Source organism: Electrophorus electricus, chromosome 22, assembly GCF_013358815.1.
Source record: "Electrophorus electricus isolate fEleEle1 chromosome 22, fEleEle1.pri, whole genome shotgun sequence".
Classification (NCBI taxonomy): Eukaryota; Metazoa; Chordata; class Actinopteri; order Gymnotiformes; family Gymnotidae; genus Electrophorus; species Electrophorus electricus.
This window is the reverse complement of record NC_049556.1, coordinates 10,903,854-10,930,480: the sequence shown is the minus strand read 5'-3', so window position 1 is coordinate 10,930,480 and position 26,627 is coordinate 10,903,854. Positions and strand designations below refer to the sequence as shown.

Below are 26,627 nucleotides of genomic sequence, written 5' to 3'. Positions count from 1 at the left end.
CATTTAAAGCTAGTTTAGAAGTCAGTATAGCTAAAAATTTACCATGTCTAAATTTTATACTTGAGCTGCATCAGTTTTGGCTCAGTTGTAATGCGGTTCATTCTCATGAATAGCAACATAAAAGCTGACAACACAGGACCCAACTGCTTCATGACAAATACACGTCAGGCGTTTTTAAACAGGTTGCACAGACCCTGCCGTGTTTTCTGACCAGATTAAGCTCTTGAGGTTTAATAATGCAGCCAGCCACAGGGACCTTCCTGTGTCTTGGACGTTCATACATCAATGTGTGTGACTATTTATTCAAGGCTGTACCACAGGATGGGTTTCGTTCTGAAGTCTGACGTGGTAACTGCAAAACATCATGGCCATTCTTGTGCTGATTAATCTTAGCAGTTGTTCACATTTGTTCCAACAGTGGTTGAAACAGTGCTCCTGGTTGCCTACTGCTAAGGTCTATGACCTGTGGTTCTTGAGTTCGCCTGGTAAGGTGATTGAAAATCCCTTGACTGTATGATCAACCTCTGTTTGCCTGGATAACCTTCTGCAAGAGCAATACAACTGCTACAGACCTACATCATGGCTAGTGTCTGTCTTTTTGTCTGCCGCCTCCTCACTGCTGAGTGACTATGGAGGATACACCGTGGTTTTTGCCTTTACTGGGGTCACTGGTCACCTCTGATTATGTCTGCTTGTGGACCTGTAGAACTAAGTATTCTGGAATGTGCATTGAGGTCTCCTCACACCCTAACGTGGGTAGTATGTTTTCGGACATGCACGTCTGACCCTTTTAGCTGTTGACCTCTACTGCACAAGACCTCCTTTTTGGAACTGTAGCAATTATTAATTTAGGAAGCAGCTGGGTTCATCCACCAAAGAAGGTAGAAGCAGCTTGGAAAAGTGCCTCAAGCCATTTATCAAATACAAAACTACAGAACCCCCTCCACCCACACACTATAACTTCCACTGAACTGGTATTGGGCGCTGTTTCTGCAAGATGCCAACCTTATTGACTCTCACCAGCAGTGCGCACAGCTGTGGGTGAGTGTACTTCTGAAGACCTCTCCCAGGGTTATACTGGGCCTTCTAAATCCCCTTTAGCTGCAGGACCGTTCTTTTTGAAAAGAATTACGAGTTCTAAATGAAATGAGTATTAAATATGCACGGCCCGCATGTCCACTTCCGTCTGCACAAGATCAACTACGAGGGGTTTATTCTTTCACTAACGTGGACATACAGAGGGCCTATAACTTGCAACAATAATGAGTGGATGCCAAACCTTTTTACTACTTGCAGTCGTTATGAAAATTTCAATATGCCATATGGGTTGGGTAACGCCTCTTTCATTAATATTGTACTTAGAGACTGCTTTGCAATCACAGAGATGGCATTTTGAGCTTTTCCTGAACATGTTGGTTATAGCAGGTCTGTACTTGAATGCCTGTTAGAAAAAAAACCTAATTTTTAAAGTATATATAGTCAAAGCAGAGAAGTGTGAAATTCACAAGTAGTCAACCTCTTACCTGGGTTATGTTATTTGCCCCAAAGAGGTTACTAAGAAATTTGTTCATTTCTAACATTGATTTATCTGAAAGTTCAGCAGCATTGTTTGTCTGTGCATCCTCCTAACAGGCATCCCCGAGCAGCCTGCAAGTTCCTGAAGGACGTCTTCACTAGAGCGCTCATTCCTAACCCCTGAGACACTAATGAGCCTTCTGTTGTTGACGGTGATATTTCATAGGCTGTTCTGTCACATTGTGGAGGTAATCTGACCAAGCAATTTCCTATATTTTCCTTTTTAAGAAATTCTCCCTGGTGTATTGCAACTGTGAGCTCCTTGCAGACAAATTTGCACTAGAAACATGCTTCCAAGGAGCAACGCATCCGTTTTTATGGATCCATCTCATGCTATTCCCTAACATCCCTGGTCACCCACAGCTATCATCAGTGATCTGCCCAACTCTTATGATAACACCACCGTACTAACTATCTTTGACAATTTGATCTAAGGCTGCTCAGTTTGTCCTTACCTTTGTTACCCTATGCTTATGAAACAAGAGAAAAAGCCTGTTGCAATTTTTTTTTCTGTGATTTTGATATTCCTAGTGTATATCCTCTCAGAGTGAGGTGCCAAATTCACTTCACACATTAGGCGTACATTTAGGGAAAAATTAGCTGTTAGTTTGACCTCTGGCAACCACACCCAATCCGATGGCCAAGTTCAATTCTTAGAAGGTACTGTCTGGAAGGGGAGTGGTCGTGTTTCCTTCCTTGAGCTGAAATGAGGCTAAATTCCATTATCTGCTCTTCCATGGGAATGACTTTCACGTAGGGCTTTTAGCCCTACTTCATTCTCCGATTGACTTTTCTGCTGTAGGTGACTGGGTGTAGGCTAGACGTGGGGAAAACACCCTCTTATTGCCTGTAGGTAGTCATGGATTGCCTTGTCTGTTAGGTAACGTATAAGGACCGTGCAGAATATGATCCTAGTTCTGTGCAGTTCTCTTCTTTCCTGGCTAAGAACGTTTTGCACCCTGCCGTCTTTGCCGATTTACACCCTGCTCACCCAAATCCAGAGTCAGCTCTCAGACTGAGGGGTCGTTCTTTTAAAAAAGTTAAACAGTTTAACCTGTGACTTAAATGACAAACTTTAATGCTCAAAATAATTGAGAAATATTACCTTTTATTTGAAGTTATTTTTAATTATCATTTAGTATCTCATTTATTCATTAATTTATGTATACTTTATTCATGTTTTCTTGATTCAGTTGAATGTGAATAACAAGCATCATTACAAACTGTCAAGAAAAGATTGTTGCCCTTCATGCAATGATTCCAAAAATAACTACACCTGAAAATAACCATCTCTAGAGCCACATAATTAAATAAGGAAAGAACAGTGAAAAACCTGGAAACTATGGCATACATATTTGGCCCTGAGAAGTTGGTGGTTTGAATTGTAGTTGGCATGTAAGTCACTAAGACCCCCAAAATGTATAGAATACTTTTTCAGTGCTCGAAGGTTATACAAAAGCTTGCCCAGAAAAATCCTCTAGATTCACCCAGTCATGTTTGTAAGAATTTACAGTATGCCAAATTTTATTGTCATTCTGGAATTGGGCAGACATGCAGACAGATGAGATTAAAAATGAACCTTTTGGCTACAAATATCATAGAAGGGTTTGGCAAATGAATAAGGAGAGTCATGCAAAAAGAAATCTTGCACTCTGTGAAGTATGGTGTTGCATATGTGGTCTTGCCAGGCTGTTTGGCTTCCAGACTCATTAAGGGAGGTGGCATAAGACCAGACAATGCAAGCTTCCTCTGGCTAAATCTAGGTCACTGCTGGATGTTGCATCAAGACGAGCATTCCACCACATCAACACAAATACAGACTTGAACATTAAACCTATCAAAGTACAGTTGTCTGTCCTGAATCTCGTCATGCCCTGAATGCAGAATATTTAAACCTCCTCAAGCATTATATTATCGGAAAAAGTTGTATACCATGTGCCTGCTACCACCCCCGCTCCCCATCCCCGAAAACCCATTCATGCCAATAATTGGGATACTTGATAAAATTTTTGGAGGAAAAGAAAAATATCACAAAAAACTTGCCTATTATAAGCTTATCTAATATAGTGATTAAAATGATTTTTAAAAGCATTTTTCTCCATTTTCCAAGTGGACCTATAAACTCAGTGGACACTATGTAGCTTGTATGCATGGGGAGAGCATCCTGATTGACAACCTGTATGTAATTTGAGTGTAAGACTTAGTGATTGACCTTGAATTTACATGGCTTTATTAATGTTTTACATAAAAGCAAAACCTTTAATAAACAGTTGCAAACATATTTTAATATAGAGTTTCATTTAATACCTGTATTTTCAATTGCGAGTGCAGTGATATCTAGTCTGAAAGGAGTCAAAACATATGACCCTGATCTCTGTTTCCATGGAGACCTAGCTGTCAATAAAAAAGAGGACTTCTGAACGCGACTATTCTCATTTTGAGATATATCACATATCAGATTCATCCGAATTCCATTTATGTTTAATTTAAGTCCCCAGAATAGCTTTCGCAGAAGTAATCATTTTCTTAGTGAAAAAGACGTGAACAAACCGCATACACGGATTCCGCCTACATTTCCCAGCAGCTCCCGCTGGAGCGTGGCCGTGATGTCACAATAAGTATATATGGGTGCCGCGTAGCATTCCTTACTCTATTGTTACATTGTAACAGACCGGGGCCGCGCAGAAGCCCACGGCGTTTCAAAACGACATTTCCCCTACTCGCTAAAGATATTTAACATTTCGTTTTCTCCGAGGACGGCGGCGCTTGCAACACCCTTTAAAGGAAAAAAAAGGACTCGAATGCTGCCCTCGCTTTGGTTGTTGGTTTTTTTTGTGTGTTTGTTTTTGTTTGTTTGTTTTTTTTAAATGGAGGGTGTTAAGAAAAATTGACTGCGAAAGTCTGCTTCATCATCTATTGTTGGTTGCATGTTTTCGGGTAAATGTCATGGATTTCAAATTTGGTTGAATGAGGTCGTGGTCTACCTTCGTATGTGTTTTTATTTTCGCGGTTTATTGCATTTAGTTCTTTGATGCACAAAATACGTGTTCGAAATCTGACTGGTCCTGCAATCTAGCATTTTTTAGCCTAAAATGCCTAAGTGTTGTGGAGCAGACATCCCGAGCACTGCCAGCCGGCGTTTCCTCATTGATGAGACCATTTTCTGTGGGCTAAAGGCGTCTTTGTCTCTCATCTGATAACCTTGTGGACCTCTCTAAAATTGGGCTAATATTCCAAAAAGAAGGAATATCATAAACAGACAAACAAAAAACCCCCGCAAGGACAGAACAACTGCTTCGCCGGTTAAAGGGTCTCTATTCTATCCAAGGTAAGACACTGAATAGGTGTTGTGTTTCGCTCTAGCTTGGGCTTCCCGTGTAGCCTAGCTTAGGAAAAGAATCACGGAAATGATGTCCATTCCAGCAGGGCGACATTTGCCTCGTCACAGGCTGTGTCTATGTTCTTCGCCAGTCTAGTATATGGCTTAAAGCAAAACGCTGTGGGCTCAACTAGCTGCTTTATACCGTCCTGGCGTGTTGACAGCTGTCCCTCTCAGCCATTGTGAAGCTGTGCATACTCGCCACCATGTTGGACCGTGTTCAAGCCTCAGCTGTCGGGTTTCCTTTGACAGTTGTCCACGAACCCTCCCGATTCCGGAATGGGGGGTGAATTTGGAGAAACTACGCCACCGGCCCGAAACTTGGGGCAACGTGACGCGTTCATGGTGTTTGTTCACCGTAGCTGACAAACTGAACAAACCGAGGTGCTGTCAGTCCTCTCAAACCTCGATTACTCACGCTCGCCCAAAATAGGCCAGAGGGTGTGCATCCTGTGGAAAAAAAGGATGTTTTTCACCTTTCGCCTTCAATGCAGCTCTGAAGACTAATAATTCGCAATGTTACATGGATATTTTCTGCTAATGGTGTTAGTAAAGGCTAAGGTGCAAGTTTTGCCTTTGATGTATCACCTGTTTATGTGCCAGTTTGTTTCATCGCCCTTCTAAATGTCCCACTTGTATTGTTTGTTCCACTTTTCCTTCACATATGGCTATTTATCAGTATGTGATACACACACACACACACACCTTGAGAGTGACTATACTGTCGTGTACACTGAGGAGGTTCTGTCTGACCTGTACTGCAGTGTCCCATCGCCCCTGGGCCAGCCTCTTTCCGGTGATCTTCAGAATATTATCAGTTACAGCATATCGGCTCTACAGGAGCATTCTGTAGAACGTCAGTAGATTACAGGGAAGGGTATCTGAAGCCATCGCGTCTTTAGGTGTAAAAGTCATGACGCGACCAATTCAAAAACAATGGAGGTTATTCAGTAGCAACGTGACGACTATTGCAGATCAATATGCTGATCACTCATATCTAGTCTGGTTTTCACTTCAGAGGGGTTCGTCGTTTTACACATTCCCTTGTTCTTTAGATGAGAGAAGCTAGAGGTAATTGCCTCTCATTCGGCAATGATTTTTTACATGGTCACTAATCACTAACGTGCACAGGTTGCCTGTCTTGCCACAACAGGACAATAAACTTATTACGCTGCTCAGATATATGTAGTTATATTTGCAACTAGGCTCACGAAGCATCTCGAGTGTAACCATTAGTGTAGATGACGGTGCAAAATTTTAGTCCACAATGAAAGATTGTCAAGCTATCATAAACTGCCTAGTGCGTTATCGGTTACGTTAACAAATGTGGGAAATGTAACCAGTCGCCACGTGGCTATTAAATTATCATTGTTCTTTGCGTGCTGTAATTTCTCTATTTATTACAATGATTATTACAATGATTTCTATACGTCACAAAACGTATTTAAAATGGATATTTACAAAAACAATGAAGAAAGGTGGAAATAAGGAATCTCGTTTCTATGGTTGCTGTTCATTTAAAGGCAGTGGCCTCCATATCCGAGGCACTGGAATGAGCCGGAGTTTGGAAGCTCGCAGCCCTGTTTAAAAGGCCTTTCCCACTTTCCTTTCGGAATGCTTTTAACGTCGCGTCATCCGCGTTTGGATAGAGTGTCTGATGGCTTGAGAGCTGCCTCTCTGACGTCCTTGGCAACTTGTGGCCGTGATGAACCCCATTGCCGGTCATCGCTGCGTTAAGAGAATGAATGGACGGTTTTCCAGAGTACTTAAAAGCCTGCTGTGGTTTCAGTCATTCCCTGTTGTGAGCATAATAAGACTAGTCTAGTAATGCCATTGCAACACATTTGAATAAGATTAATGTACATTTTCTCATGTAATTTCATTTGTGAGATATTCATTCAGATATTTATTAGAATTTTATGCGGTTCAGTTGTTGTAATACACAACCTGTAGTGTCCTTTCTAAAAATAATTAAAAAACCCCCCCCGAAACTTTCTGGGCCCGATTCTAGGCTTCCTCCCGTAGAACTCCTACACTACTGTCATTCAGCAAGACGTCAGGGCTGCTGGAGAAGCTTTGCCTAATCACGAGGCAAACCAGTCGGGCAACAGCTCAAAGCTGTCAGGCGCCCCCCCCCCCCTCACCCACAAAGGAGGTGGTCTGGGCGAACACTCCTGACCTCGCATGACCCCCTGTTGTCTAGTTAGGCTGGCCTCGGTACCAGCCTGCAGAGACTTGTTTAAATGGTGCCACTGGTTTTTAGTAGGGTAGCAAAGAAGAGGGGACAGTTGTCCCAAGGCCATTTCTGTAAACTGCGCCTTTCCCGTTGCCATGGCAATGTTTGCAGAATTGATGATTTCTGAAAGGGCTGTCATGCTTGTGAGAGAGACACAGAAAATGAGAGACTGAGCTAAGCCCTACCTGCTGGCACAAGCACACACGATGAGAATGGATTAAAGAAAATGGCTCCTTTTTGGAAACGTTGGCTGTCCTTTTTTGCTGTTGAGTGTTTTGTTGTTTTTTCTTTTTGTCCCTTTCATTTCACTTTCGTGTTTTTACTGTTTTCGGTTTCCTCACAAGCTCTCTCAGGCTGTCGGTTTCCAGTGTTGCTACACAGCCTGGCTTGATTTTAAAAAAATAAACCAAAAAACACATTTCCAGCAAGTCTCTTTGGCCAGGCTGGTGATGTACTTCATATTATTGTTGTACTTTTTATTATCATATTTCGTGTTCAGTAGCTCTGTCATATAGCATCACTGAACAATTACATTCAAAGTCATTTTTATCTAGTATAACATATTGTTCAGTTCTGCTTTTCCTTGGGTCAGTTTTCGAGTGCATTTCTACAGGGTGTTAAAGGTTAGGCAGTTGGTTCCCATCTCGTACATTAGGGGTGCTCACGTCCGGGTCTGGGGTTCTCCAGCACTGGATGTGGGTACCCCTGCTCTGAGTGTAACCCTTTACCATAGATGATAAGAGCAGTCACAGATACCCCTGTGCATAGCTGGCAATCTCTCATAAGAAACCTTTAAAATAATTCATGGAGTGAAATCTGCATATGACTCCTTCAACCTCTGTTAGTAGTTATTATTATATTGACCTCTGTAGTGTATCACAAAAGTGTATAATATAATGCATTCCACTTAGGGACTAAGTGGTTATTACCTCAGAGTGAAAAATTACTTTTAAAAAATAGCACTTCACAAGTGAAAGCTTTGATAAAATCAGAGAAAATGAACATCTCAGAAAATCTGTGAGTGAAACGATGAATGAACTCCAGGTATTCGTGTGGTCTGATGAACAGTACAGTCCGGTTAAAGCTTTATTTAACTCACTGCATTTTCATTCAAGTGCCACGTCGTGTTTCACGTTAAACATTGAAACACCGTTGCAGTTTAGGATGTTCTGGTGTGAAAGGCCCAGGGCCAAGCTGACACTGGTGTTATAATTATTACTGTTTGGTCCAGATGGTGTGAGCTCTGCTATCCTTCACTGCAGTTGTACCCATGTTGTACGGTACACTGGCCCTGTCTCCTGTCCAGAACCGCTTTCACTTCTGTGACTTGCCTTTGACCACCGTGTGTGACCTCAGCCATGTCCGTCTGTCAGTCAGGTGAACTAAGCGTGTGCCTCATGTCCTCAGAACGCCGTGTTTCCATGGAGACAGTGTCGGCTCTCAGCCTGAAACGCAGATTCGAGGAGGTGGACGGTGGCTCGCCGTGCTCGACCGCCAAAGACTCGGATGATGACATCTCCAGCAGCGACAGTGCGGACAGTTGCGACAGCCTCAACGCCCCCTCCAGCTCCCTCACGCGTAAGGCAGCGCCTCGGGTCAGAGTTCAGCACGGAATTAGAACGACAGGTTAAAAACTGAAAAAAGCTGAATCTAGATGGCCACCGGGAACTAGGTCTTGTACTGATGTGAGCTTAGCTTAGGTAGCTATCCTCAAATGAAACAACTTCTGACATTCATCTTCACAGACACATTCTGTTTCTCATATAGGAGGCATCAGGGCAAATACTAGACTGTAGACATTCTTGAGTGATATATCTATTGCCTACACCGTGCTGCAAATTCAATTCAATTCAAATTTAAGTTTGCTATGCAAAGAAAGCACGACGACAGTCCATTTTTTAAAGAAAGCAGACACATCCGTGGCGATGTCATCAGCATATAGATTATGCCCGGAAGTGGCAGAACTCTTGCAATGTCAGAGAGATTCACGATTCTTAATTTCTTTAAGCCTCTCGGACCAGAGTGCTTTCCGGTCCAGAGGACGCAAACGACAATATGCTGAGCCCTGTTGGCTGCACCGCTGACATGCCTTCTGTATGCTCACGCCCAGCCACCTCCATTCTCCGGCGCCACAAGACGTCGCTGGGCCGGAAGCGGGTGCGCTTCGACGCCGTGACTGTCTACTACTTCTCCAGGCGCCAAGGCTTCACCAGCGTGCCGAGCCAGGGCGGCAGCTCGCTGGGCATGGCCCGCCGGCACTGTGCCACGCGCCGCTACACGCTGCGCGAGTTCGCCCGCGAGCAGGAGAGCAGTCGTCGCCGGGCACTGCGGCAGCACCTTCGCCAAGAGAAGCTTAACGCTCGCAAGCTGAAGGTGAGGAGCGCGACGCGCCGGTGACGCACGCGAGCTATGGCACAGTTCTGCCGCAGGCTTAACTACACGGGGTCGCTTTTGTTAATGAGAAGAAGAATGCTAGATGCTAACTGGTGCTCTTTAACCAGAGGTAAAAGCAGCGGGTTTGGCAGCTGCACCCAGATGGTTGTTAAGCTGTTGAGGCGGCAATTAACGGGGGCTGTGTTACCAGAGGAGCAGGTTGCAAAATGCCTTTGCTTTTCTCGGCTCCCCGCTGGGCCGGCCTTTAGGAACGCTCTCCCTGACCCGCCTGTGCCAACTGAGGTGACCTTTGAAAGTGTTGCATAAATGAACCTGGAAAAAAGCACCAAAGCTGAAGTTTTGACTCTGACCCCCCCCCCCCCGCTGACGCGGAACGGGACGGTGGAGTGTGCCCAAGCAGAGCTGCTGACACTGGACGATGTGTCGGACGAGGACCTGGACGTGGAGGGCGTGGAGGTGGACGACTGCTTCTTCCTGCAGCCGCTGCCCACCAAGCGCCGCCGCGCCCTGCTGCGTGCCTCGGGCATCGCCCGCATCGATGCCCGCGAGAAGACAGAGCTGCGTGCCATCCGGCTGTCCCGCGAGGAGTGCGGCTGCGACTGCCGCTTCTACTGCGACCCACACCAGTGCGGCTGCAGCCAGGCTGGCATCAAGTGCCAGGTGTGTGTGTGTGTGTGTGTGTGTGTGTGTGTGTGTGTGTGTGTGTGTGATAGATTGACCACGTGCGCTTGCAGATAGGAATTTGTAATGTGTTAGCAACAAGCAAAGCATTATATTCTCACTGACTATAGTGAGCGTCCCAGTTCAGCCTGTTAGCCTTATGCTTGGTGTCTCATAAAGCTGGTGGGGTGATCCGTTTGGTTAGCCTACATCTTTTTTCCTTCATCTCCGTCATTGCCGACTCTGTCCCAGGTGGACCGGATGTCATTCCCGTGCGGCTGCTCCCGTGAAGGTTGCCGAAACACAGCTGGTCGGATCGAGTTCAACCCGCTCCGGGTGCGCACCCACTACTTGCACACCGTCATGAAGCTGGACCTGGAGAAGAGACGTCTGCTCGGCTCCAGGCACGGGGAGGAGTCTGGGGAGGAGGCGGAGCTGGCCTCCTCATCCCCACCCCTCTCCCTCTCACCCCTGGACTCGGACGCGGAGGCCGTGCGAGAGCTCCTGGAGGAGCACTGCGACAGCTTGGAGCGGGAGAACGAGACAGCCGTACTGCACCTGCAGAGCGCCGAGGAGCAGGAGAGGAGGCGCCAGCGCGAGGAGGCGCAGGGCGATGGGATGGCCGCGCCCGAGCCGGCGCTGTGCCTTCTGCATGGCGAGCTGAATGGCCAGGCCGGCGTGGAGGGCGTGCTCCTCCAGGGAGCGTTCCCAGGAGGAGCTGCCCTGCTCTGCATCGCTGAGAACCAGGAAGAAGGCCCTGCCCCGCAGGGCCCGCTAAAGGAGCGGTCCCCGCTGCTCTACTACCAGATCGGCCCTGTCGAGACGGCCGCCTTCGAGACGTTCCCGGGGCAGGGGGAGGCGGGAGAGGCCGCGAGCCAGCGGCACGAACCCCAGACCTGCAGGCAGGACCAGGTCGAGAGCTCCGCCGGCGAGCAGCCTTCACCCCTGCACCCTGAGTGCCATCTGGGCCCTGAAGAAGGGCAGAAAAGCTGCCCGCCGCCAGACGGGGAGGCAGTACAGCTCCCTCCAGAGGTGTAGAGTCCAACAGCACTGCAGATGTTTTGCACAAGATTTGTATTACAGTTCAAGAGAGCCTACTCTGCACAGGGTAGAACCGCTGTGCGCCTGCGTGACAGTAACGTTTAGATGTTGAAGGAATGGATGCTGACAATGGTTTGTATCTGCTATGAGATAAGCATGTACTGTATTCGAAGTAGGTCTTTCATGGGTTAAAAAACAAAACAATGAAAAACGTTATTGAAAAGAATAAAAAAATAGAATAATTTATTTATAAAAAGGCTAAAAAGAAGCAGAAGGCAGGGGAGCTGAGCCGGTGGGTTGGTGGTGTTGGGGTCCTGAGCAAGTTTGCAGGTTATGCACGGTTTTTGATTTTTTTCTTTCTCCCAGCGCAGTATCAGGTCAGCGTTTGATACTGGTGGAAAATGTGGCCTTTTATGTCAAGGAGCAAGCATTTTCAGGATGGCCCAGTGGGTCACCCGGGCCGCACAAATGCCTTGAGTTTCCAGTGCTGTAGCTCACTGACCCACTGGGACTATTGGCAGTATAACAGCTGAGTGAACTGCGAGGAGCTAATGCCACGACCTGACCTGAGGGGAGTGGGAGTGCGGGTGGGGGGGGGGGGGGGGTTAGTCGGGTGTTGTTAACCGAAAACTAAGCCGTGAAGCTGAACAAAATCCTCGGATAGCGACACACCCCCCCCCCCCCCCCCCCCCACACACACACAAACAGATCTAACAATCCTGGAAATACTTGGTTTTCACGTACTGTATAAAGGGCCTGCTAAGGGCAAGCCCAGGTGGGGTGAAGAGATGGAACTGCTTGTTTTATGCACGACACAAACTTGATTAGGCGTTTTATTAAAGGCAGGCTGGTCAGGAGATTGAATGAATGTGCAGTTCGTTTGCACACGGGTCATTGGTCAAATCACCTTTGACGCCACCTCTCACAGACTTCACAGATAGTGGTGGAAGGTATGAAGTGATGCCAGAGGTACCATGTGAGCGTTCCTTTCTACAGGGTCCACTGGATGCACTAATGTGCTAATAAGTCAGACGGATGCAAAGGGAATCATCTTATCATTTCCCGCCTGTGACTTACAGCGAGACCAGATTCGGTTCCAGCCGTGTCGAAAAGTCAGGGAAATCCACGGCACCACCAAAGCGCTGGCATTAGCACGCGTTTAGTATTTAGCATAGCACCTGCATATGGCATTATACCTCATCTGCTCTAATGGATATCTGTAGTTTCTCATACTGTGAAGGTTAGGATTTGATTCCAGGTCTTTCCAGTTCAAGGCACTACCAGACCTGGCTAGCTGGATTAGTCTTTATCATTTAAAATGTTTAAAATATCCTGCTGGAAACAAATAAGTATCTAACATTTTCACATGACATCAGTGATATTTGTAGATATTTTTTTTTATTTAGTTGTGATTGCTGAGCAGGTGTTGTTGATTCCTCTGACTTTTTTAACGGAGAAGTCTGGTTCAAAAAATTTAAATCTGTGAACTTGCGACCCCAAAATGGCTGACCTTTTCCCCCCAGTCAACCAATCAACATATTAAAAACTAAAACTAAAAACAGACCAAACCACGCCAAACTGAACTGAGCTCCGCCAGTACCTTTGGAATCACTTGTGAAGTGACTAAGATCTGGGCCAGGTGGTGTTGCGTCCCAGCGATTTGGCACACAAAAACCCACAATTCTTTTCCCCTTCATATTATTCTAACCTTTAAGGAGATTTACTCCGTATCACCCCTGCCAATGAACATTTATTTATTAACCACAATGGTGATGGCAAGGACAATATAAGATTGCAATTTACAATAGTCATTTACAATTGTGAAGTCTGTTTTTGGTGAAATAAGATTCCACATCTAATTGTTTGCACATCAGGTCTTTGCAGATTAATTCATATCAATGAAGAATTTTGTATGTTTTTTTTTTTGTTACATTTAATGTGTTAATAACCTTTAGCCCCAGTACTTAGATAATATGTAAGGCAAGCACCAACGAGCAGACGCAAAAAGCAGAAGCACAGCTCTGACCAGCACGCGGACACTGTCAGCTTTGTAGCGCCTGCCCTCTCTCGAGCGGGTGCAGCTGTTTTAAGAGAAATCTTAGACAATTCGCTTCATTTCACCACCGGTTTAAACTGACGGCCGTGCCAGGAAGTGCTGCTAAGGTCCATCTGCGAATTCCTCATGGCTCTGCTGACGGTCCTGTTCCGTTATTAGGACACACTAGAAAACCCTGCTGTCGTTTACCCTGAAATGGGTCCTTTTCTGACGCCTTCCCCCCGTTTGTGGATCTTCCGTTTCTTGGTAATGTCGCAGAAGCTTCTAGAGGCTTTGCTGTCCAAGTTTTTGTGTTGAATACAGAAAAAAAAAAAAAACATACTTTGAATGGTCAAATTAAATAAGAGGTGTTTTGAAGTAGTATAATGATCAATGTGATGTTAAATTATGTATACATGATACAATGATAAAATAATTTTGTTCTTTCTTTGTGCACACAAAGCATGTGTGCACACTGTTTAGAGGAAACCATGTGTTAAGAAAGTGTGTGTGAAAGGTTTTGCATTTACTCCTACGAATGCATGATAAACCTTGTGTTTGTACGATGAGTCGTCGCATTTCAAAACGGTGCTCTTGTTTTGGTTTACATATTCACACTAATGCTATGTAAAGAATCATCATCTCGGTCACATACAGAGAAGAAGAGTGGAAAAAAACGTTAACTCTTAATCCTACGCCTCACGTTTATTTACTGCTACAAACGTTATTGTCCACGAGGGTCGCTCCTGCAAGTATCTTCTCTTCGTTGCGCTTCATTTACAGTACAGAGGCAATATCTCGGGTCACCGCTCCCTGTGGAATGACCTGATTGGAGGACTCACCATCATCCGCCTCTTCTTACTTTTCCATCCTGTTTTTAGGCAAGAGCTGCAATAATAACAGTGTTTGCAAACGGCGACGTGTAGGATGTCGTGATCGGTCGTGCGTTTTCTCGTTGCCGTACGCCTGACCGCGCGGCGCGCTGGCCCCTCGTGGCGCTGCAATGTCGCGCACACATCCTGCTCATCGCGTTCAGCCTACGGTTCCGAGCACCCGGCGCCGGGGGTCAGTGTGTTGTGTGTGATTGTTTTTGGCCTGTCTTGTCTTGATGTAAGAAACAAAACACCCATAAAAACCATCTGCACCGCAGAACCGAGTGGTCCAGAGGGCCGGGCATCTCCACGTGTGTGTGCCGTGCCCACAGCGGCTAAGACATGCTTTCACTTTTTTGTTCCATGTTTTTGTCTTTTTTTCCCTTTTTATGATTCCTCTGTTTTTGTGCGCTCTGGTCTGAGACCGCTGCACTAACTGAAATATAACCCCCATATATGATTTGCCTTTGGGTGTGTGTAAAAGTGTGTGTGTGTGTGTGTATGTATGTATGTGTGTGTGCTACCAGTACTTGGTAAAGAAGATTGACTGTGGTTGGAATTCATAGCTGCAAGAGTGACTCTTATGCTAATTGTTGCCTAAAGAGGAGACAAAACATACAAATTTTATATGAAAATGTAAGTGAAGAATAAAGCTAAACTAAAGTGAAACTGTTCTACTGTCTTTTGTCTAACATCCAGTCTAACATTACACTGATTTTCCAGTTTAACAGGTAAATCATTAAATCTCACAAGGACATTTCTGCTTTGGTTGATGATTATCTCACTAAATGGTAGACTGTGTCAAAACTGATTGTCCATTCTTATACAAACTTAAATTCCATATATTGGAAAGTTTATCGGTATATGTGAACTAATGCGATTTGAGTTTGTAGAAAAAGTAACCTGCTTACAGAGATTCATGAATAATACACCCAATGAAACACATCAACATTTCCACTAGATGGCAGCATTGTCCTGCGTACTTAACATAACAGGCCCATACACTAGTGGACTCGTTTTATGCATTAGCTAAAATATTCCACAAGATCTTTGTTTTCTGTTGGCTAATATTATTAACTGTGGAATGAAATAGAGGATGGCTTTGTTTGGTTCTTGCTTCACGTTTTATAGCCTACTGCAGCTGAATGTTTGTGTCTGAATTTTCATTAAGCTCGATAAGAGGTTTGCATGTTCCCCACAGCCGTGCTGTTTACCTCTACATTAGTAGACTGTAAGTAGAATTTCAACATTTTACTCTATTTCCAGCACTTACAAAGTCCACCCCTCAAAATTTTGCAAGTACAAGAACTGGGCCCCTTTGACCTTTTGCCCCAACCCGTTGCACAGGGATGATGTTGGGTTTATTTGCACTCAGCACTGAGTGCGTGTGGCTCGGAGTGACCCCTCTCCTCTCGTCACGTGCTTGTCTCCGGTCATCTGTCACCTTAACGCTCCCTGCAGCCGGTCTGTTTCCACGTAATGTTTTCATGACTTCTTTGCTGAACACTGCAGCAACTGCCAATTTATTTATTTTTGTTGTTGTTGTTATTTTTTAAACATTTCAGCCTGGAAACATGTCACTGCAACAACAATAGCACTTTCCTCTGTATCCAGAATCACAGGAAGTAGTTAGAAAGTAACCATACCGTCATGCCCCGTTTTCCTTTGTCCAGAAGCTTGAGGAAAAAAAAACATGCTTTAGGAATGATTGGTGCAAAGCAAAACAAGCCCTGGCACACACTCCATACACACCACAGGGCCGCTTTTGAATGGCGATCAACGTTGTGTTTTGATTATTGGTACACTGCCATGAGTCAGGGTCCAGAAAACAATCGTGGCAAGTGTCCACTCACAGTAATGGCTCGGCCATTCCCTCCATTTACTGCTCACTTCCCCAAAGAGCGGAAGGGCCGGCGGAGCGCAGATACCGCTGGACACGCAGACTGCACAGTGGAGGAGAGCGCAACAGGGCAGTGTTGAAACAGCTGCTAAGAAGAACATGTTTCATATGTTTACATGTTTACTAATGAATCTGTGAGCCTCACGAAGTCTATCTGGACATTGTTTTCCATGCTGAAGTCAATGACGTGATAATCTTGCATTACTGAATTAATGTCTTTAAGACACAGAGAGGCAAGCACATTTGCACAGTACTTTTCATACATACGGCCAATTAAAGGTGCTTTAGAGTTGCTGTGCCTGTCAGGATTGTCCTTAAAACCAGCCAAACCTTGGAACTGTTGATGTTTTTTAGTCATATTGAAGATAATATAATGATCTGTCAGTGGAGTGACACATCAGTGCCCACGCAACGTGCATCGCTGGGTGGTGATGTTATTCTCACTTCCTGTAAAAGCCAGACCTCAGTTCACTTTCCACAGAAACATCAGCTGATGCCCACAGACCACTGACCCCGTGAACCCAATGAAGAAATACGTAGAAACAACCAACAACATAAATCGCTGTTGGAGATGACAGCTGCCGTCACGTGGCGAACGTAATCACCAAATTACAGAGAACAAAGTAGGTCAACGACCTTAATAAAAAAAAACTAAAAAAAACCACTTTCTCCCCCCAGACTACACCCCCCCCCCAATCTACACTGGAAAGAGGGTCTAGAATAAGTCAAGAGAAGCCTCCCACGTCTGCGTGACGCTAGCACACTAGGGGCCTTCATTAGGGGCTGATGGTGTATAAATGGTCGCATTCATAACACTGCCCGGGGCGGATCTCAGGACGCGTCTTGGGTTTCTGCACATTGAGAGGGACGTGGCCTACTCCAGTCTTTTGTACAGAGTTAAAGGCCGAGTTTAAACTCAGAATAGACTTTATTATGTCCCCTGGTGTACAGGACCACAATGAAGAGTGGACACGGAGTGGAAAAAACTAGTTTTAAAACTAGTTCTCTTTTCACTCTATGTATGTATGTATGTATGTATGTATGTATATATGTATGTGTATATATGTATGTATGTATGTATGTATGTATGTGTGTATGTATGTGTATATATGTATGTATGTATGTATGTATGTATGTATGTATGTATGTATGTGTATATATGTATGTATGTATGTATGTATGTATATATGTATGTATGTATGTATGTATGTATGTATGTATGTATGTGTATATATGTATGTATGTATGTATGTATGTATGTATGTATGTATGTGTGTATGTATATATGTATGTATGTATGTATATATGTATGTATGTATGTATGTGTGTATGTATGTGTGTATGTATATATGTATGTATGTATGTATATATGTATGTATGTATGTATGTATGTGTATATATGTATGTATGTATATATGTATGTATGTATGTGTGTATGTATGTGTGTATGTATATATGTATGTATGTATGTATATATGTATGTATGTATGTATGTATGTGTATATATGTATGTATGTATGTATGTATGTATGTATGTATGTATGTATGTATGTGTATATATGTATGTATGTATGTATGTATGTATGTATGTGTGTATATATGTATATATAAATGCCATAAAAGTCAGACTTCCACTTCAGTGTTTGTTATTACAGCCACCCTTTGCTACCTTTAGTAACTGTTATAAACTCCTTCCTACTTTGGTGTCAGATAACACCCCCAAAGCTACATTTCTCCGCGTACAGACGACACCTGCGGAGGTTACTTTCCTCTGCGTACAGACAACACCTGCCAAGACTACATTTCTGTGTCCTGCTCCTGGGGACCCACAGCACTGCACATTAATGCATCAAACCAGACTGGTTCAGCTCGTCGGCTCATTGGAGAAGCGCATAACGAGCTGACCTGGCCGCATGAGGTCAGGGAAACATCTACGAGCATGTGGGTCTGCGGATCCCCACAAGCAGGGCTCGAGAAACACTGCAGTCGTAAAAACTGGCAGCAAAACATCCAGCACAGCAACGAACTCCGCAATCGGTACTCCGTCTGCTTCTGCTAGCAGTCTGCAGGTCGTGAATCACGTCACCTTTTCTGAGAGACCTCGGGAAAATTCCCTTCACTGAGAGACAAGTCCATGTTCACTAGAATGACATACTAGTTACAGTGGCTTGGGGAAGGAACAAACACCAAATGACAGCTGAAGAAACAGCAGTATGGAGAAAGCAGGCTACAGTGCTCATAGTCTTCTCACCATTAATAGGAACCTGTCCTGTATATCTGATTTGCGATAATACATTTCACCCTACAGGCCTGCACCATGTAGCTACCAGTTGTTCACGTCTCGGAAAGGTTTGTGATAATTAGCTGTGATCCATTCGGTGCACAGGGCTTGATACTAAAGGAATTCGAAGCAACAAATTCTTGAAGACGTTTAGAGCAGTCATTTGATTTTCTGGTGCTTAGCAGTAGTAACAGGCTAAACACAGCAATGCTATTTCAGGCAAGAAGTGACAAAAAAAAAGAAATCTTAAGTGCCACCTCATTGCAAAAGTATTTTAAGATGACGCTAGTTCAGTTTCTGAATTCTCTGATTTCCATGTGATGTACTGAAATAATACAGTAATATACACACACACACACACACACACACATGCGTAAGTGATATGCTCACATATGCATTCTGTCAAACTGGACAGGTTGAAGTATTGGTCCATCAGAGCTGTAACCATATGAAAAGGATTATATCATTGCTGAGGGTTACACAGAAAACAGCTGCACTTCAGATGCCATGCTTTTCCTGCATGACATAGGAAGCACTCACAACGTGTACAGGAACTTGCCTAATGGCTCGGCCTAGAACACGCACTAGCGCGCGCCTCTGCTATCCACCCCTGCCCCCTCTTGCTCTGCCTGAAATCTGTTCCTCATCTCTCCCAAGTCTGCATCGCAAACCTTTGATGTATGTGTCGTGCTGAACGCCAGAGCATGAGGAACTGTTTCTAATTCCTGTGTGAAACATTCCTTGTTGTAATATGAAATGATACTGTCCCCTTAAATCATCTCGATGCAACGTGCTTGACGTTCGTTATGCATTATGTAGTTTTTTGTTCTAACAAATTTCCCACCATATCAAGAGTGCGCTTTACAAACCAATAAACCCCTGTACATTTTGTACTAAATGCACTACACTATTAATGCATTTACTGAACTCATCAACAAAGTATTTAATACATAAATGTTCCTTTAGCCCAGAATAAGGATGCTGCTATTAGAATGTGGGCGCTTTATTTTCCCAGCCATGTTGACTTAATTAACTCCTTAATTAATGTCATATTGAGGCACACAGAACAACACTGATTTTAATTTAAGGAATTCAAGATAAAACTGCCAAAAGTCCTTTATTCCTTTCTGGACAGAGAGGAAAGAGTGTGTGGTCCACACAAAGACAGTATCCACTTAAAACATACAGTCACAGGCCAATTAAGTACAGATCGATGTTTTACTAAATCCCAGGATGCATTGACATGAGCACGGAGGAAACCCACGAGTGCCCTGGGAGCTTGGCTTCTGCGCCGGCCAATCGTTCATGCATGCCTGCAGATTTAAAGTTATGGGTGTTACTGCTGACTGCAGCAGGTGGGGACACATTTTCACCAGACGCATTTCAATGCGAGAGCCAATAACCCATCTCCAGGGGGGCCACGTTATAAATGAGCTCCGGTTTACGAGGCCCTCTGAGATTTTACCAGCTCGCAGACCGTGTCTGACATGAATTGTGCGCGGTGATGTCAGCGGTGGCCGTGGGAGAGGAGGGGGGGGGGGGGCGGCTCACGAGCAGCTCAGGCGTTATAATAATTTTCGCCCTTTGAAAGGCTTTGGATCGCTGGGGTCAAACAGATGCATAGCTCAGGGCATTTGTCTTCAGCTGGGGTACAGTAGGGGGTGTGTGCTGAAAAATTCCTCCAGCTGAGAGACGTGGTGGCAGCTGGCTTGGAAGGAGTGACTCTCTCTCTTTCTCTCTCTCTCGTGGTGGGAGCTGGCCTCGATCGCCGGATGGAGGGACGCTGGAGATAAGCTTAACACCGCGCCAGGGCGTGGTCGGGGAGGCGGCTGAGAATAAGCCCAGGCAGGGAGTATCGGAGACCTGATGTAGTCGGTGCACACCTGTGACACAACAAAGCTCCGGACAGGCTTGCTATCAGTAAGGGACTGAGGCTTTTTTGACTTTAGAAATGCCGAATATGTGAAGTAGGACTTTTATATCATCGAAGGGAGGCTGAGGAAGACAAACCGGGTCACTGTGGGTTCAAAGGTCAGATAGATGGTGCATAACTGGCCATTGCAATGTTCTGAAGGATTGCACAAAACCTTTGACACCAGCATTGACTCGCTCTCATTGAATCGCTGACAGACTTAACTCAGTACAACATGCATACGCAGTATGGAACATACAGGACGAGTGGAAGGCAAGACGCTTCATGCATTTGATCAAAGGGAAGCTATTCCTCTTATTAAGTGAATGCCAGAAGGTGCCGAGTCCTGTCCAGAGAGGTGGCCTCGGGGTAGGGGGTTGCTTAGACGGACGGACTCCCGTGAGCCTCAGACGGAGAACGGACGTCCTCCGAGTAAAGAAGAATGGAGTAATGGGGGGAGGAGAGGATGGGTTCTCAGGTTTTAGCTGGGGGGGGGGTGGTGTGATGCAGGATGGGGGTGTTTGTTCGGCAGTGTTCAGTCTGGAAAACGGAGGGTACACGTTTCCTCTCTCAGTATCAGATTCCACAAGTGATTTGCATCGTTCACTCAGCGAACGGCATCACATATCACACTTTGATCTGAATCTGCTTCACCTGTGCCGTGCTAATTGACCATTAATCAAATTAGAGGAACGAACGTGTCTCTTTTTTGGTAAACGGCACCTTAAAATGCAAGCAACCAAAGCAAAAGTCATGATAAACAAACATAGGGGAGGAACATATTTTCTCACACAGTATGTCACTTTTCCTGGGGCTGCCGTGGGAATGAATGCCAGCTGGCAGGCCGTGACTCTGTAGCCCAGGAAGAACGTTTGCTTTATGGTGAGTGCATGTCAGCACTGTTGTCTGGTTAAAGACGTGAGGCTGAGTGGATAAGTTGAGTTATGTTCTGTTTCTTTATGTATTTCTTCCCATTTTGACAGTGCTTTCTGCCCGAACTAGGCAATATCAGGATACAGTACAACCTACTTTATTTAAAATGGCTACATTTGAACAGACACAGGATGTTTACCAACTATCAGCAGAAAATATGAATATATTCCACAGTCATGGACAGGAAGGGCAATTATATGGACTGAGCCGTCTACTATGCACCTGACATTTGGTCATGTGCTATTGTTTGCTTGTAGATGCACCACATTGATAAAACAGACGACCCCCCCCACCAAAGGGTGTTACCAGGCTGTTATCGCTGTTCCTGCCAGCTCAGCTCTCCTGGTGTGCCGTTGGCGGGCAGTGATGTCCGGCGCTGTTCATACCTCATTGCGGCATTGTTCCTGTTTTGCAGGGAGGTGTGTGAGAGGGAAAGAGCCTCCTTCACAGGGGCTCTGGGGAATTCTTCAGCTCACCTCCGGGCGAGCCAGACTTCAGCAGGCTTAGTGAGAGGAAGTGCAGGCACAACGGCACCAATCTACTCAGTGGAGTGACATAGAGTGACCAGAGAAGCAGTACGTAGTGAAGAATGAAAGAGAACCAATAAGTCACCGTGGCACTGCTACGCTAAGTCTGGAATGTTCTTCTATCTCCATAATGGAATTAGCCTCTGCCGATTCAACCCCCCCCCCCCCCCCCCCCCCCCGCAAACTGGGCAGCGAGGTGACCATCCAACCCTATGGGATGAGACTGGATCTCCAGTTACGGGCGGGAAGACCTCGCTCAGCACGGCCTCGACAGGTGCTGGTGGGGTGGGGGAGTTGGGGGGCTATCATAATATCCCAGCGTCTGCCCTCCAGCAGGGGACCGCAGTCTGTAATTAATTATCTCTCAGGATGAGCTCATGCTGTTATTCACAGGGCTCCCTTGGGTGAGGACTTACTGGCGAGCGTAGGGGAAGCTGGGATGGGCTTCTGGGCGCTGTGCTGGGGAACGATCTGTGAAACGTGCTCTCACTGCAGATATAACGCTTGCGGTGATGGGAAGGGGGTAAGATCCCATCTGAGCTGAGGTGTGCGTTGTTTTTTTTTTGTGATGCATGTAAATCTGGGTGTGTTGACGTGGGTTTTTGTACTTATACGAAACAGAGGGAGTTTGTTTCCTTTGGAGGCAGTTTACATCACACTTGCCTGGTTAGTGTTTGCAAACCAAATAATCCATCGCTGATTCCATGCTAAAACGTAGCTATAGGGTTCACTTCACGTTATGCTTGTAGATAAAATCAACTCTTATGGCCACATCACACAAATCAATGGTTATTAAAAAAACATCCTAGCAGCGAAGATTCCAGGGCAGACCATCTTCTGTAATTGCTCCCATCCTGTTGCTCTCGCGTCTCCCAGCCGCACGGCTCCTCTCAGACTCAGCTGCTCTCTGCGATCTGGCATCATTTATATATCATGTATTTTTTGAATGAAGTTGTAACTCTCATCATGTTCTAAACCCGCGGACAGCAGACAGTGGTGGTGGGCCGTGCTGGGTGCCTGGTGGAGCCCAGCCTGTCTGGAATTCGGGGTCACCATAGCCTCCCTTGCCTGGGCGACACTGATTTACTGCTCCTCCTGCAGATGGAGATTTGGCGTGGCATGCACGCATCTCTGGGCCTCAATCCCCTGGATGCATTCTTTATCAGCCAGGCCCCGTCCCTCTTCTATGAGAACCCTCCCTGACAGAGGCATCACGAGGTCTTTATTTATCTAGCTCTCCCCAACCGGGGCGGACAAATGAATTCCTGAGGACTTCAGAAGTGAGAGGGCCAAATCGCAGCAGATTTGGACTCCCTGGCTGGCTCACGGCCAAGGGGGACTGATAACAGAACCGGTGACATAACCCATCCCTCCGTCTGTGGCTGTGTGTTGGATGCGCAGGAGCGCACTGGAGCTGCCAGGGACCCTTTGGCCCTCACGAGGGGGAGAAGCTGATCGTGAGCGGTCCTGGTACCATTGGCATCCTGAGCCGTACGTATACCGTCCCACTGCTGCATCTGCCGAGGTTAAAGCTGAAATTGTATATTTGTATTTGAATTGGTAGAACTAAACCAACATGTATAAACACCACAAAGGCATTTAAAACTCTGTCAGACCAACTACGTACTGAAATAATGAACGACTCTCTACCGATGAGATGCAACGCTAACTCACAATTGCCATCATTATGAAAAATGAAAAATGAAAAATGGAACGGTATGTTCCAGTACACTGCCTGTGAGAGAGGTGCACTTATCGAGCTCCCGGGGCACATCCCAGCAGGCCCGGATTTACGGCTGGTGTCTGCAAGTCCGACGCACTTATAATGGTCATACACGTAACGTGCATAACGGGCATCGTCTGTACGCACCTTGTTATGGCAAAGGGGCCAGATGCTCTCTCATCCCTTTCCCACCAGCTCCGTCAACAGCTGGGATGGCCGACAGCCCGGGAAAGCCACGCTTAATCTCCCGATCCAATGATTATCTGGGCTTTCATGTGAGGTGACGCCATCCTCATACAGGCAGGGATGGCGTGTGGAATTAGATACCCACGGTGCAAGAGTAGCAAGTTTCAGTTTTGGAGTGAATCACTTTCAAGATAGCAGAACGGTTTTCTTAGTGGGTGGAAATGAGATCATAATGGCTCTGACTTCTCAGTGCTGAATTAAAGTTTCTTGTTGTAAAATACTCTTAGAACTGGGCATGCTCTCTCTTTCTCACACACACACACACACACACACACACACACACACACACACACACACACACACACACACACACTATTACAAACTCTACAGTGATCTCTGCTTAGAGGGCATGCAGGGGTCGTTAAGAGACTTGTCCCACCGGTCTCCACATGCCTACCTGCTCATTATTAAGACTCTTAAGGCCCCTCCCCTACACACGTGCCTCCTGTCTCCTTTATAATGAGAGAATAAGGACTAACAAGCTGCCCTCTAATCTGTGTTCATGTGCTCTGCTGTGAGCAGGCGAATCAAAGCTTGCCTTTGTAATAAACCATGGATGACCTCACTGACCCTAGCCCTCTGATGACTGGCTGTCAGACTGGACACACCTCTGCTTTGTTCGGAAGAAATAAGTCAGCCAGGCACCTGGCTCTGCCTTGTGTCCAGGTGAGAGTTGTATAGAGAGACTGTGGGAGCCCCTGCCAGACAGGGCCCAGTGTGGGGTAGGCTGGGTAAACGTAGCTGCATGAGTTAGCGAGCAAGCGCATGGTGCAAGTAGGCAATTTAAGCCCTTGCATGTAATGGGCACAGGGAACCCTTGGGGCACAGGTCACCCTGGGGCCAACAGTACTGAGGGGACTGTGCTGTGTTAATAAGAGGGGCCTGCACCAGGCCTCCCCACAGTGTTGGGGCACTTCTGCTGGGGTTGGTCACTGGGAATGTTTGGAATGGTGAAAAGCCATCCAGAAGCAGCTGGTAGAAGAATCCCAGTAATGGAACGTGGTTAGTTATTAACCTTACCATGGGGAGTAGAGCATTTAACCAAGAACTGCTACATAAACTTGTTTACCCACATATCCTTTCATAAATACACTCAAGTGTAATAGCAGGAAGCTACCTTAGCCCAAATTGCATGTTTTCCCAAGTAGTAGGTCTGGGAAATGGTAGTCTGCTGGATCTAATCTGGACTGAATCTGGACTGAATCTGGACTGAATCTGGCCTTCGTTCCTGGAGCTCAGTGATATGCGATATGGTGTAATAGAGGTCAGTAGTCCCGTGAGTCGTCATTTTATTGCATGATGTGCAGATATACAACATCCTCACGTTATACTCAACATCCCCAGTTTGATTTAGGGAGGGTGATGTCTGCCTGATGGTGCTCGGGGCCGTTTCACGCCATGATCGTAAAAATGACCAACATGAAAGTGTCTGAATGTGTATATTACTCTTCAACAAGACTCCTGTCTTCACCTCTGGATTATTTTAGAATGTTAGGGTTTGTGTGTCTGTGTGTGTGTGCATGCGTGTGTGCGTGCATGCGTGTGTGTGTGTGTGTGTGTGTGTGTGTGTGTGTGTGTGTAACCAAACTATTCCATTCTTTGCACTTTGACCACTACATTGTTGTCATGTGCCCAGGTCAAATAGTGCTGTGACCTGCGAATGTACAAATACACACTCAGTTCAGGAACTCCTCAGGTCAGGCCTCTCAGGCCTCAAAGACTAGGAACGCAAACCTTTTAGCAACACATTTATTATGTCTCGTTCAGATTGAAAAGAAAATGTTTCTGGGTTCTGTAAAATTTCTTCTGAGACCACTGGCCAGGGCTTCTCCAGTGTATACATGAATTCGAATATCTATATTCTTACAATGAAAGAAAGAAACCTTGCTATATCAACAGAAACGTTTAATCATAGTTTAAAACACAAAAGTCTTCTGTCTTTTGTAACCTAGCCCATAGCATGGCTGGCTCCAGTTCGCCCCTACCCATCCTGATATTCACCTGTCCCGTTATTCGAGATTCACATATCACATAACGCACGAGAGTTGGTGTGAGTCTATTTCGGACTTAACTGAGTTTCCGAGCCATGTGATCCTGGCCGTGTCTGCAATTCAACCCCTCCTTGTTCGTTTCTGAGAGTCCGGTCTGATCCACGGTAGCCCCCTACAGACCGTTCTATCTGTCAGCTCGGCCCCAGCCATAGCGGCCTCACTGGACGGGACTTTGGACAGTGCTCCAGGTCCACTGATAAAAATCCAGCTCACACGTCCAGTGTTATTGCAGCCGGTCCAGGAACGTCTCTGAGAGCAGAGGGTTAGATGGCCGCATTCCTGTGGCGATCTCTCATAAAGAGAGCCGGTCAGCAAAAGAGAAATCTCTTCAGTACACTGACAGCATTAATCAAGAACTGCGTATCTTTGTCTGAGAATCTACATGCAGCAAAATTGTGTTTTGTGTTTGAAGAGGCTGGGGACAACCGTGGGCGCAATGCTTTAGTCTGGTTCAAAATTCTGATATGTGAAGCAGTGATTTTGAGATCACTCTGCTGTGAGGCTGGATTATGTCACGTTCTCATGGAGTTTTGTTATCCTCTTGGGCGCTGAAGGGACAGTGTACCACTCAAATGCAGAGTGATCAACAGAACTGAAGCACTCCAGTTTGACCTCTGTAGCAGTTAACAGCGCAGTGTAGTGATTAGTCAGTGTGCACTTAGACAGGTCTGCTGACCATGTAGACGCCGACACATTCAAACCACATACAGATTCTATCTTAAACATGCGCATACCTTCTCTCTCTCTCTCTCTCTCTCTCTCTCTCTCTCTCTCTCTCTCTCTCTCTCATTCCCAGACACAGTGTCTCATCGTCATCACAGTCATTACTGTAGGAAACTCATCCCTTGTCTGGACACAGTGA

The 26,627-nt window shown here is 45.7% G+C and overlaps 1 protein-coding gene across 3 annotated transcripts; it reads left to right on the top strand.

Moving 5' to 3' along the window:
* Window positions 1-40: 40 nt before the first annotated feature.
* csrnp2 (cysteine-serine-rich nuclear protein 2) lies at window positions 41-11,867 on the top strand. 3 transcript variants are annotated; one of them, XM_035521296.1, is made up of 5 exons: window positions 41-1,763; window positions 8,598-8,768; window positions 9,301-9,562; window positions 9,947-10,244; window positions 10,497-11,867. In XM_035521296.1, exons 2-5 carry the CDS (start codon window positions 8,612-8,614, stop codon window positions 11,280-11,282), a joined length of 1,503 nt encoding a protein of 500 aa, XP_035377189.1. In that variant the 5' UTR covers window positions 41-1,763; window positions 8,598-8,611; the 3' UTR covers window positions 11,283-11,867. The 3 variants fall into 3 exon arrangements, with proteins under 3 accessions (XP_035377189.1, XP_035377187.1, XP_035377188.1); XM_035521294.1 differs by lacking the exon at window positions 41-1,763 and adding an exon at window positions 4,253-4,512; XM_035521295.1 differs by lacking the exon at window positions 41-1,763 and adding an exon at window positions 4,253-4,903.
* The last annotated feature ends 14,760 nt before the right edge of the window (window positions 11,868-26,627 follow it).